This window comes from Musca autumnalis, unplaced genomic scaffold (genome assembly GCF_047663935.1).
Source record: "Musca autumnalis isolate F117 unplaced genomic scaffold, ASM4766393v1 scaffold_4, whole genome shotgun sequence".
Taxonomy (NCBI): Eukaryota; Metazoa; Arthropoda; class Insecta; order Diptera; family Muscidae; genus Musca; species Musca autumnalis.
The window spans coordinates 129,713,849-129,728,249 of record NW_027411977.1 but is presented as its reverse complement, the minus strand read 5'-3'; the positions used below and the strand labels follow the sequence as shown (position 1 = coordinate 129,728,249).

The 14,401-nt window shown below is 32.7% G+C and overlaps 1 protein-coding gene across 2 annotated transcripts in view; it reads left to right on the top strand.

The window, feature by feature from the left end:
- Or67d (Odorant receptor 67d) overlaps window positions 1–14,401 on the top strand; it is a 141,008-nt gene that overhangs the window by 27,724 nt on the left and 98,883 nt on the right. Inside the window, exon 4 of one of the 2 annotated variants that reach the window (XM_073980827.1) lies at window positions 14,101–14,358. The exons of the other annotated variant lie outside the window; for it this stretch is intronic. Coding sequence (XP_073836928.1) covers window positions 14,101–14,313 — 213 coding nt within the window. The 3' untranslated portion in view covers window positions 14,314–14,358. Of the gene's footprint in view, window positions 1–14,100; window positions 14,359–14,401 lie in introns of those variants that run through there. 2 annotated transcript variants of the gene reach the window in all.

Below are 14,401 nucleotides of genomic sequence, written 5' to 3'. Positions count from 1 at the left end.
CTCTTTTTTGTTTCCAGAAGAAATGATTTCGCCAGCGGCGCACATTGGGGCAAGATTCCAAAAAAACGGAGATTAATTCAGAGAAGCATTTGGGTGATAAAATCTTAATATTTTTCGAATGTTTACACCTCAATCAATATAAAGGAACACAGTTTTGGTGAAAATTATGGGATTGGAGATGCATACTCGAAGCCCTCATAAATGGCTACCATAAAAACTATGAAGTGTTTTTAAATCTTTAATCTAAAATCTTCCAATATGATTAATTATTAGTTAAGCTAATATTTGGCAAAAAAGTATAAAGTTAGGCCAATATTTTTGTGTAGCTCCCATACAAGGGTATCTCCCGATTTTATGTTATTCGGGGGCCTTGATCACACTTTTTAGTATATTTATCTGTAAATTAGAATTTATAGTTCTAAATGCCTAAGAATTCATCGTGCGAAAATTTGTCAATATAGGTCAAAGTGTTGGTATAGAGGTACAGTCAAATTTGGAGGATTTCGAACATTTTAGGCATATATTGCAACTAAACTAGCTCAAATTGTGAATTGTGCATTTTGAAGATATTGAAAATATTTTTATCAAACATTATCTCCATATATTCTCGTTTTGGAATAACCCCCATATAAAATATTCCGCAACTTTTTTAACTCTAAATACTTTTCAAAAATAGAGGAAAAATTGTTAAGTTTTAAATTAATTTTTAATATGTTTCTAAACTTCTTTTGTCATAAATATATTTTTCTAAGATTCTGATATCTATCTGAAGATGATGATTTCGTTCGTTCAAATTATTAAAAATTCTTTAACTTTAACACAGTGTAACTGTAGAAGTAAACAATATATGATCTTGACATTTTGGTTAGAGACTTAGAATTTTGTAACATATCACCATGTAACGACAGTTATACCAAAAAGCCGAATTTAATTTTTTTAATTAATCTCCATTTTTTGCGATTTCACCCCTTGTGCATCGCCATCATTTCATATAAATCATTATATATAGTACCTATAACCTAATGGTGGACGTGCACACATTGTCTTATGTAGGCTGAACACAGATATTAAGCCAAAACACGACATACTGTACAACAATATCAGAGAAAATGAAGACAAAAACCCCAAAATGCTAAAATTTGACCCAAGGATATTTCCACCATTTTTGGTTTAACTTAAAATGCGCAAGCAAGACGCAAGTTTTGTTTGCGCAATATTAAAGACAACAACCAAGAGAAAAATACAAAAAAATTCTCACGACCTTCTCGACACTCATTTTTTTAATACGCCAATACATTTCAAAATTATGCAAAATCTGGACACATTTTGACGAATTTTTTAAACCCATTTCTACAAGAATTTTTCAGAACGTTTTTTTCCTAAAATATTAAGAATTACCTCTGTTTGAAATATCCATTTTGAAAATGCCAAGTTTATGTAGCAAAAACTACGTTATGGCTATTTAAAAGCAGCAATATGTAATACTTTTCACAAGTTTCTTAAATTTTAAAAATATGTTCAACTTTAACACTGTGCTACACGAAAAGTAAACAACATACGACTTTGCTATTTTGGCTAGTGAGGTAGAATTTTGTACTCGTTAACCCTGTCAAGACAGATTATCAAAAATTTGTGTTTCAATTTTTCAATTAAGACCCGTTTTTTTTCAATCTTGCCCCAAAGTGCGGCGGGTAGGGATAAACAAACTGGCTTGTTTTGTAGGGATCTTAAAGCAAGTACTTATAAAATGTATCCAACGGAGTGCATTTTTCATAACTCCATGTGGACTGCATGGAAGGGTGTAGTGAAATCATAACTCCACATGCACAACTTCCAACATTTTTTGCTGGGATCCTTCAATTTGTGCAGTGTTTGGGGTCCATGTTTATATAGTGAAGTGAAGCGGCACCCACTTTTTTCGGTCATTCCTATTTTTGGTTCGTTGGTGGGCTGGATGTCAGGCGGCTTCGGATGGATTTCATCTGGAGGAGGAATCTCTTTGCACAAATATTCGAAAACCTTTTTGAACGATTTTTTCCTCCTCCGGCAGGAATCGAACCTGGGACCCCTCTGGGGTCTGGGGGGATTTCGAACATTTTAGGCATATATTGCAACTAAACTGGCTCAAATTGTGAATTGTGCATTTTGATATTGAAAATATTTTTATCAAACATTATCTCCATATATTCTCGTTTTGGAATAACCCCCATATAAAATATTCCGCTACTTTTTTAACTCTAAATACTTTTCAAAAATAGAGGAAAAATTGATAAATTTTAAATTAATTTTTAATATGTTTCTAAACTTCTTTTGTCATAAATATATTTTTCTAAGATTCTGATATCTATCTGAAGATGATGATTTCGTTCGTTCAAATTATTAAAAATTCTTTAACTTTAACACAGTGTAACTGTAGAAGTAAACAATATATGATCTTGACATTTTCGTTAGAGACTTAGAATTTTGTAACATATCACCATGTAACGACAGTTATACCAAAAAACCGAATTTAATTTTTTTAATTAATCTCCATTTTTTGCGATTTCACCCCTTGTGCATCGCCATCATTTCATATAAATCATTATATATAGTACCTATAACCTAATGGTGGACGTGCACACATTGTCTTATGTAGGGTGAACACAGACATTAAGCCAAAACACGACATACTGTACAACAATATCAGAGAAAATGAAGACAAAAACCCCAAAATGCTAAAATTCGACCCAAGGATATTTCCACCATTTTTGGCATAACTTAAAATGCGCAAGCAAGACGCAAGTTTTGTTTGCGCAATATTAAAGACAACAACCAAGAGAAAAATACAAAACAATTCTCACGACCTTCTCGACACTCATTTTTTTAATACTCCAATACATTTCAAAATTATGTAAAATCTGGACACATTTTGACGAATTTTTTAAACCCATTTCTACAAGAATTTTTTAGAACGTTTTTTTTCCTAAAATATTAAGAATTACCTCTTTTTGAAATATCCATTTTGAAAATGCCAAGTTTATGTAGCAAAAACTACGTTATGGCTATTTAAAAGCAGCAATATGTAATACTTTTCACAAGTTTCTTAAATTTTAAAAATATGTTCAACTTTAACACTGTGCTACACGAAAAGTAAACAACATACGACTTTGCTATTTTGGCTAGTGAGGTAGAATTTTGTACTCGTTAACCCTGTCAAGACAGATTATCAAAAATTTGTGTTTCAATTTTTCAATTAAGACCCGTTTTTTTTCAATCTTGCCCCAACGTGCGGCGGGTAGGGATAAACAAGTACTTATAAAATGTATCCAACGGAGTGCATTTTTCATAACTCCATGTGGACTGCATGGAAGGGTGTAGTGAAATCATAACTCCACATGCACAACTTCCAACATTTTTTGCTGGGATCCTTCAATTTGTGCAGTGTTTGGGGTCCATGTTTATATAGTGTTGCTCTTTTTTCTGGGTGCCGCTATTTTCGGTCATTCCTATTTTTGGTTCGTTGGTGGGCTGGATGTCAGGCGGCTTCGGATGGATTTCATCTGGAGGAGGAATCTCTTTGCACAAATATTCGAAAACCTTTTTGAACGATTTTTTCCTCCTCCGGCAGGAATCGAACCTGGGACCCCTCTGTTGGTAGTCTGGCACACTATCCACTGCACTATGCAAAGAGTGGGGTGATTTCGACACAGCTTTGGTTCCTATTTGTTAATGAAATACGAATCAAACTTGACCCCTTGAGGATTAAGGTAGTGGCCTATGCAGTCGATGTGGTGACACTTGCCTCTGGTTTGTTTTCATCCGTGCTGAGTGACATAATTATTATCACCTTCTTGTAATAAAACAAAAAAAAACACTTTTTTTTATCACTCTTTCAGATGATCACTTTATTCACGAGTTCACTTTTGAATCTATCTTTAGACTAACTTTACAATAATTTTACTTGCTATTTATATATTTTTTTCTTAACTTAGAACAATATTAAAATGTTTATGTCAACCACAATTTCACCGAATTAATTTTACAAGTTGACAAATTAATTAGAATTTTGTCAGCTGAAAAGAAATGCTAATAATGCAATCTTTAGGCAGCGCGTTTATTTGAACGGAAGTACAACCTGAATTACTATTGCAAAATCGAATGTTATTTCTTCTTTTGTTTATGGATGATGAAAGTTAAGGTGGCATGTGTACTTGTTAAAGAGGGTATGTTTGTGTGTTTGTTCTTTCGTTTATTTAAGCGGAAGAACAAAAAGAACTACAAAAATGATTTTAGTTTTTATTTCATTTAATTGTAAAAATTATGAAAATTGGGTTGCGCGTGTAAGGGAATTTTAGGAGACATGATTCTGTTAAATAATATTTGTAGGTGTTATGAGAATATTGGATGGTACTATAACATCCCCACTGCTAGTTTGAGGCTCCGACGAAATTTTTATGGTTGACATTTTTCTTGTTATAAACATTATAGTTAGACAAATAATAATAATAAAGATTGTTAGATCTATACTTATGAATTTCTGTAGTGGTATATAATTGATTGAATAGTTTCTTCATGTTTTAGTTGTTTTAGGTATAATGATTCTAATTTAAGTTTTGGCATTTGATTTGGGTTTTCTTTGACCTTAGTTATAATGTTTGGTAGTATAAATTTGTCATGTATTCTGATTTTAATGTTATGGTACGTTTTGTTCAGGGCTATGATTTCACAATTTTTAAATCTTATAATGAAAGTTCCTGTCATACTTATATTATTTTTATTGCAGTTATGTGTTATGCTTTTGAAATAGTTTTGGAAGATTATGATACCTGACACAATTTCGGTGACAGCAGTATGGTTATGTTCTTCCATATTGCAATATGCTTCTTTAAAATTTATGATATTACTCAAACATGTGTCATTAATTTTTACCAAATTCTTTTGCATATTATTTTTTATGTTTACATCGAAAATATTGTTGTTGATATCTATTAGAACTTCATTTCTATTTAAAACTATTGATTTATTATGATTGTTTGGAATGGGTGTAAATACAATTTTTGATAGGATATTATCCCAGTAATTTGGAATTAGTAAAATAATTATAATATTAGTATTGTCAATAGCGACTGCAACCTTTATGTTTGTGTAACTGTCAAAGTCATTGATTAAGTCTAGTTCAGTTTTTGTTAAAATATTTGAGGGAATGATGCCTAATTTACTTGAGAATATTATTTGTCCGATATTGTCTATGTGATCTTTTAAAAGTGAGATGTCATTGTTTATTTGGTAGATTTGTGTTATGAATGAGATTTCGTCTTCTATTGTTGCAATTTTATTTTGTAGATAGTTTTTAAAGTTGTTGAGGTATTTTTCTACTAAAAGTTGTTTCTGGTTTATGTGATGGGTAATATTTTGTATTTGGTCGGATATAAAATTATTGACGTAAGTCAAATTGTCCATTCTGTTGTTCAATGTCTTCTGATTTTTATACAGTGACTGCAGGGAGTTGTTAATTTTTATTTCATCGTCATTGTCCATTGATCCAGTTATAAATTTCAGACCTGTGCCTAGTATGTTTATTAATCCCCGTTTTGATCTGAAATGTGGATTAAGATCTTCTATTTTGTTCTTTAGTAAAACAAAATTTTTGTTTGTTGTGTCCAGTAGGGTTTTTGTTTCAGTAGTTGTCACGTTCAAGGAATGTATATTTTGCAGTATTAGATCTAAAGTTTGTGTGTAGTAGGTCGTATTGATGATGTGAATTATTTTATTGTAGTGTTCAATTACTTTTACTTCTTCCGTCTTAATAGGTATATATCCATTGTTGTTTGTTAGGTCCTGGATGTCGATAGTTTGAGGTGCAATGGTCACAGAGAATAATATAATCAATATCCATGTCGTCATCTAAAAAGAGTCGTCAAGTTATTTGTTAGTAGTTATTGTGGGGTTATCTCTGTCCTGATAACGCTTCTTTGGTCTAACATGTGTCTTGTAGTACTTGTGTCCTGTTGTCTTGCTTGCAATGTGTTCTCCGTCTAGTTTTATAGCATCTATTTTCCTATACTTGCGGTGGTTTTTGCCACCTCTTATTTCTCTTATGAAATTGGTCCCTTCCTCTAGGTCTACATCTCTCCTGTCTTCGTTCAACCTTTTAATATATTTTTCCTTCTTTGAGACCGTTTTCTCATAAATGTCCAAGTATCTATCTTCATGAATTTTTCCATTAATGAAATCTATGGGTTTGATGCCAGTAGTAGTATGTATTGTGTTGTTGTAGAATCCTATTATTCGAAGTATTTTCTCTTCTATGGTTTCGTCTTTATTTTGATCGTTGTGCCTAAGGAGTCTAATGTGCTCATTAATAGTATTGTGTAATCTTTCTACATCAGCATTAGATGTATGATTACTGTTTGATGTAAAATGTATGTCGATGTTTTCATCGGATAAAAATTGTCGCATTGGGATGGCTTTAAAGCCAAGTTCATTGTCAACGATAATCTTTTCTACTTTCCCATAGGTGTTTATATATTGTAAAAGCTTTGTTTTAAATTCTGTCCACGATCTTCCGAGTAATTTATAAGCCACAGCAAATTTTGAGAATTTATCGATAATAGTCATAAAGAGACATTTTTCTAGTGTATAAAAAACGTCAATATGTATTATTTCACGTGGTTTGCTTGGAGTTTCGGTGATTTTAAACGGAATTTTTGGAGGGTTTCTGTCATATTTTTCTAGAGTGCATATCTCACAATTGTTTATGAATTGAGTTATTCTTAATTTCAGTTTGGGGTTATATATCTGTATTTTTAGTTCTTCGAATACAGCCTGTATTCCTCTGTGATTTTTGTCTAGGTGTTCCTTTTGTATGAGTTCTGTCAATTTAAGTTCGTCTTCGACATCTTCTAATTTCTTAAAGCATCTGATTATTCTAAGGCTTTTATTCTCTGAGAACATTTCTAAATATGTGTTACGAAATGTGTCGAAAAATTCAGGATCAATTATAATTGCATTTAGATGATTTGGGTCAAAATGGTTTTTTAATAGGGTGATTGCATATTCTCTGTCAAGAGTTTTGATTCCAATAGTTTTCCTAACATTTTTGAATATATTTTCTGTCTTGATTTTAGCTGAACCTGACAAGATTTTCTTTATTATAATCTGAGTTTTATACGTATTAATGGGTGAGTTACTTTCTTTGATGACTGGGTCTTCAAATAGTGTCAAATTAATGTTTGGAAGTCCTTGTTCGATTCTAGATAATGCGTCGGCATTGCTATTTTTCTTTCCTTTTTTATATTTTATTTCGTAGTCAAATTCTGATAGCCGGAGTCTCCATCTAACGAGCTTAGAGTTTGGTTCTTTAATCGAGAAAAGCCAAGTCAATGGTCTATGATCGGTTTCGATGATGAACTTACGTCCGAAAAGGTATGGGCGGAAATATTTGGTAGCCCAAACTATTGCTAGTAATTCCTTTTCAATTGTACTGTAATTGATCTCATGCTCATTGAGTGTCCTGCTAGCATAACAAATTGGGTGGTCGTCTTGAGAAAGTATTGCGCCTAGCGCGAAGTTGCTAGCGTCTGTCGTCAGAGTGAATTTCTTGGAAAAGTCTGGATATATAAGTATTGGGTCGTTTGTCAGTAGCAATTTAAATGTATTAAAGCTGTGTTGATATTGTTCATCAGTAGGGTCAATTTTAGCTCCTTTCTTTAAAAATACGGTCATTGGTTTAGCAATCAGTGAGTAGTCCTTAATAAACTTTCTGTAATATCCTGTGAGCCCCAAGAATTGTTTAATTTGTTTTGCGGTTCTGGTTAACGGAAAATTTATAACACATTCTATTTTTTTGGGGTTAGGTTTTATACCATTTTGTGTAACAATATGCCCAAGGAATTCGGTTTCTCGTTTGAAAAATTCGGATTTATCTAGTTGTATTTTTAAATTAGCTTCTTCAAGTCTGTTGAAAATTAGCTTTATAGATTCTGTATGCTCTTGGAGGGATGTGGAGAATATCATAATGTCGTCGAGGTAGACCAGACATATTTTATTAATATATTCTTTAAGAATTGTATTCATTAATCTTTGGAAAGTCGCGGGTGCTGTTTTCAACCCAAATGGCATTCTCAGAAATTCGTAGTGGCCTCCCTCAACTGTAAAGGCTGTTTTGTGTATGTCTTTCTCGTCTACTTCTATCTGATAGAAACCTTTGGCTAAGTCGATTGTTGTAAAATACATGCATTTCCCGAGTTTATCAAGGATTTCGTCGATATTTGGGATTGGGTAGCGGTCGTCGATGGTTACTTCATTCAATTTTCTATAGTCCACTACGAGACGCCATTTCTTTTTGCCACTTGCATCTTCCTTTTTTGGCACTATCCAAATGGGTGCAGAATATGGGGAAGTGCTGTGCCGTATGATACCGTTATCCAACATTTCTTGAATCTGATTTTCTACTTCTTCTTTGTGGATATATGGATATCTGTACGATTTAGAATGGATAGGGATATTGTTTATCGTATTTATTTTATGCTTTATAGCATTGGTGAAGGTTAAGTTTGAACCAGGTTGATAAAACAAGTTGTTATATCGTTTAATTATATTCATAATTATGGTTTTCTCTTCCAAATTCATATGAGATGTACGAATTTGGTCCAATGCCGGTTCTCCTTGTTGGAATTCTTCATTACATACACAGAAGTTTTTTGCATCAACTGTGGTAGAATCAGTAACTCTTACTATGTTAGAACTATTTATAGACGTTTTTATTTCAAGCTTGTAATTTTCAACATTGTATAATCCTTCTTTGAGGACCAATTCGCCCTTGTCATTTCGTTGTTCAGAAATATGAGTTAGTCCATTTTTTTGACCAACTACAAATTGAATGGTTCTAGTTTTTCCATATAGAAGCGCAATTTGTTTATCGTTTATTTTTAATGTATCATTAGTATAGTCTATTACTGCTCTAAATCGTTTCAAAACGTCATTTCCTATTATCCCATCGTAGAAATCATGGAACTTACATTCAATCAAATTTATATTGTCGTTTGGATCACCAATTTCAGAAAAGAGTGGAACTCTATAGATAGTTGTAGTTCTCACATGATTTTGAAGAGTCCTGAGAGTTAATGGTCCAGTTTTAATCTTCCATTTGGGATTGCACAGACCAGGGTTCACAATGGAATGTGTGGCTCCCGTGTCTATTAAAAATTTTAGTCTTCCTTTTACTATTATATGAGGTAACTCTCCGCTAAGGCCTGTATATGAAAATTTTCGGGTGTGTCAAAACACTGATCACAATTTTCTCCGTTATCTGCCTCTTCAGAACTCTGTGGTAATTGGTTTCCGTATGAAGTTGGGTCGTCGCAAAATTCTTCCGTCGGTGGAATGACGTACTCATCTACACCTATAGTCTGTTCAATATTATTTTGAACCATATTTATATCCATAGGCTCTGGTCGTGGTTGGTTGTTTGACTGGTACGTGTTTGGTCGAGGTCCGTGGTTTGGTTGTGGGTTTTGATAATTTTGTGACCAAATACGTTGTTGGTTATTCCAACTGTTCCCGTTATTTTGACTAAATCTAACATTATTTCCTGTTGTATTATTTTGTCTTGGAACATAGTTTTGTCTGAAAACTTGATTGCCATTTGTGTTTTGTTGAACTCCTCTATTGTCTTGTTTTGTCCTTGTATTGTTTGTAGTTTGTTTACTATTTGGTCCGAATACTGTATTTGAATTAGTACAGTATGCGTAACCGGACTGAAATAAGATATCCATGGCATCTTCTAAAGATTCAGGATTCCTACATATTAGAATCGTTTTCATAGGCTCTGGCATTTTTTCTTTGAAAATGCTGAGAGCTGTTCGCATATTATTTCTTGCGCACTCATTTGCTGCTTGCCCAGAACCTACTACAGTAACAGTTTTATTATTAAGACTTCTCAGATTCTGTTTTATGTCCTTATAGAACTCTGCACAATTTGTTTTGAAAGTAGTGCTTTTAAGTTTGTCAAAAAGTTCTTCCAAACTGAGTTTTTCTCCGAAATTATTTACCAATACGGCTTTTATTTCTTCCCATGATTGAGCCTGGCAATTTATTTCTATAATTTCTCTAGCCTTTCCTTTCAATTTACTCTTTATTATATCACTAAAGAGATATTGGGATAATTCGTCGTATGCCCTTAAAATAGGGTAAACTCTTTCTATCAAATTTATGAATGTTTGTAAGTCACTTCTGTCTCCACTGAATTCGGGTAATCGATCTAAATATTTCAATGGATCAATACGAACAGAGAGAGGGGCATTTGGTTCTACCATTTTTCCGACTTTATGTTTTAATTTCCTGCCTTAAAGTCTCCTACGTTGTCGTCTTCTATTTATACGCCTATTCCTACTAAGTCTTTGTGGTCGAATAATGTTTTCTTGTACGTCAGTGTCAGTAGAATATCCGTCGTTTGACTCAATACCTGAGTCGAGTGGTTGCGTTGGTTCGATAAAAAAAATTTCGATTTCTAATTCCAAATCTGAGGGATAATCAGAAACTGATTCTGAATCACTCATAAGAAAATGTATGTATATACCAAATGAAGTGTTAAGCTTAAATTTAAAAATCTAAATATAAGTAAAATATATATTATGTAGAAAAAAAAAAAAATCTTACATTGATGCAATAGCTGGTTTCCTGGTGCTGCAATGGTCTTCTTGGTTTTCAAAGTTTAGTTGAGATTTTCACGTCCTTTGTTGATTATTGCCTTACAGGTTCGTTGGTTCTTGTTCTTTAGGTCTTCTTTAAATTTGTTGTTTCAAGGATTTATTTTTGTATCGTCTTTTGCTACGTTTATTGGAGTTTTGGGTTTGTATTAACTTTTGTAATGCTCAAAAAGTCTTTGTATTAAAGGATCTTCTATATCCTTGTTAGAATGTTTGCGAGGATCTTGTCTTTAAGGTCCATTAAATCACGTATATTTTTTTTTGTATTACAGGATCTTTTCCATCCTTTTAAAAGTGTTCAAGAGGAATGTTATTTCATGTCCTTTGTAAAACACGTATATATATTTTTAGAGGATCTTCTGTATCCTTTTAAAAGTGTTCAAGAGGAATGTTATTTCATGTCCTTTGTAAAACACGTATATATATTTTTAGAGGATCTTCTGCATCCTTTTAAAAGTGTTCAAGAGGAATGTTATTTCATATCCTTTGTAAAACACGTATATATATTTGTAGAGGATCTTCTGTATCCTTTAAAAGTGTTCAAGAGGAGTTCCCTTTTTTATTAAAGGATCTTCTGCAACCTTTAAAATGTTCAGTAGGATCTTTTATTTAAGGTCCTTTGGAACTAGGGACTTTTTTAATTCCTCTTTTTTATTCACTCGCGAAATCCGCAATTAAACGTTAACACGTATATATGTACGATACATATATTGCGGATCCTACCGACTGCGCCAATTATTATCACCTTCTTGTAATAAAACAAAAAAAAACACTTTTTTTTTTATCACTCTTTCAGATGATCACTTTATTCACGAGTTCACTTTTGAATCTATCTTTAGACTAACTTTACAATAATTTTACTTGCTATTTATATATTTTTTTCTTAACTTAGAACAATATTAAAATGTTTATGTCAACCACAATTTCACCGAATTAATTTTACAAGTTGACAAATTAATTAGAATTTTGTCAGCTGAAAAGAAATGCTAATAATGCAATCTTTAGGAAGCGCGTTTATTTGAACGGAAGTACAACCTGAATTACTATTGCAAAATCGAATGTTATTTCTTCTTTTGTTTATGGATGATGAAAGTTAAGGTGGCATGTGTACTTGTTAAAGAGGGTATGTTTGTGTGTTTGTTCTTTCGTTTATTTAAGCGGAAGAACAAAAAGAACTACAAAAATGATTTTAGTTTTTATTTCATTTAATTGAAAAAATTATGAAAATTGGGTTGCGCGTGTAAGGGAATTTTAGGAGACATGATTCTGTTAAATAATATTTGTAGGTGTTATGAGAATATTGGATGGTACTATAACATGACATCACAAGCAGTGGTCTAAAGGTAAACCAAGGCAAAATTAATTCACTATAAAAATCAAATATGCAGCAATCCCTTATCTACCACGATTATCTTAGGCTCAAAACTGAGAAATATGTCAGCAGGCTCGGATGCGTTTTATCTGGAGTAGGATGTGAGCCTCTTTTTATATATATAGTGACTGTCACTGAAAATGATGCAACCTGATATAAAAAATGTAAACGTTGATGACTTGGAAACGAGTTGAGATTTTGTAGGTTGGAAAGTTGTCTTTAAGATGGCATAAAAATATATTCCGTTTACAATACCTTTATACTAAAATTTTATCGGAAAACAAAAAATGGGCATTTTTAAATTGAGCATTGAAAATTATGCACCACATAAATCGATTAATAATTTCCAAATTGTTCGCTTTTTATGCCATTTTAGTAATCAGAATGGCGGAATAATTGGTTCTCTATCGTTTTCAGTAGTTTTGTCATTAATTCCGATAGTAGACATGATGTTCCTGACGTAATTTTGGCATGATTGTAATTTATGTCTCTTCGTATGCAATTTGGCTAGAAATTTCTAATTTTTGAAGTTATTTTTCAAAAAATTAATATGAAAAAACATTAAGGGTTATGTCCAGAGTACGTACAAGCAATCTAATGATGTATGGAAAGTCCTGTATTAGCCAGGCTTGTCCTATATTATACTAGTCTATTTGTATGCCATCCAAAAGACAACTTTTCAGCCTACAAAATTGCTTTTTTAATTGTTAAAAAATCTCAACTCTTTTCCAAGTTTACATTTTTTATTTCAGGTGGCATCATTTTCAGTGACAGTCACTGTATGTAGGAAGGAGTTACGAAGCCACTACATTGAGCGCCCCAATATCTTGCCAAACACTTATTGAACACGATTTTAACGAACGGCGACAAATCCGAACTGTGAAACTTGGACGAACAGTTTACTGAACACAGCTCACAGTGAAAACTTCAAAAAAGTTTAATCACCGACAACGCAAATCGAAATGTCACATTCACTGCATTTGCTCTCCTCAGAGAAGTCGCCCAGAAGCAGATAATCAAATAATAATCTCCTCAGCGAAGTCTTAGAAGTTAAATAATTAGAAGTTTTATGAAGTTAAATTAGAAGTTTAAGAAGTAAAGTTAAACCTAAGAGGTTTGTGAATTATTTTAATAAAATAATAAGTGACTTTCTGTAAGTGTTGGCGTCATACCAATGACAGTCGATAGCTTAGGATAAACAGAGAAGAAACGTAAAAGACAAAAACAAGTGTATCAGTTCAAATATTTTCAGTGTTTATTGTTGTTAAGAATGGGTTTATTGGTACAGGAAACGTTTCGTAGTCGTCACTCAAAAGGTAAGAGTGACGACTACGAAACGATAGCAATAGGAGTGTGCCTTCATTGGCACAAGTGAAGGTGTCAATGAACATAATAGCGCTAACATGGCCGTGATCAACAACCATGACCGCAGCATTGGAAAGCGCCCCTCTGCATCCGAACTGAGCGAATGCGATTTTTAAGAGGGAGTGTCGGAAAGAAAGAATATTCTCTCCCAGCATCCAAACCAGGCGAATATAAGTCCTAAAAGAAAAGCAGAAGATTTCCTTATTGAGCTCGAAAGAGCGACCAATTACTGCTGTTAATTGAAATGCTGCGGAAGGGGAAAACAATGTATCGAATATATACATTGGCGTAACCAATGTATCGAACTGAAACAGTAAGTATGTAATTATTTCGTTTTGTTTCACTGAATTGATTCATTTTATGTACTTGCTATAAATAAATAAATAAAACTGTTAAATTAAACATTAACCAAAGTATTTTATTTGAACCAAACCTATTCAATACAACATATATTCGAAACCCACTTTGAAAAAATGTTCTCCTCTACCGCGAAGTAGTTCGTATATATCTTGCCTTTGTTTTAGCGCACTTTTAACGATACATTTTATTTGTATTAGTCTAAATAGACCAATTTCGTACTTAAAATAACATCTTACATATGCATATAATTACATATTTATAAAACTTTTCTAAATAAGTGTTTTGTTCTATTTTTCCCTAATATGGTTTCTGCAGAATGACGACTTTATTAGATCCTGCTATACCGAAGTTCTTTGGTATCGACTACCAGTAGCCGAGAAAAAAATGTTACGTATGATGTTAATGATGGCACAAGGCACAAAAGGCCTAACAATTGGAGCGGTCATTCCGCTAAACATGAACACCGGCCTACAAGTGACCAAAATGATATACACAATGACAATGATGTTATTAAACTTTCTTGACTAAATGTTGCTTGTGTAATTTGATAAATTGGATTGTAGTAAAATAATAGTGACCACTTATTTAATTCAATAAATTGAGCAATATTTTTATC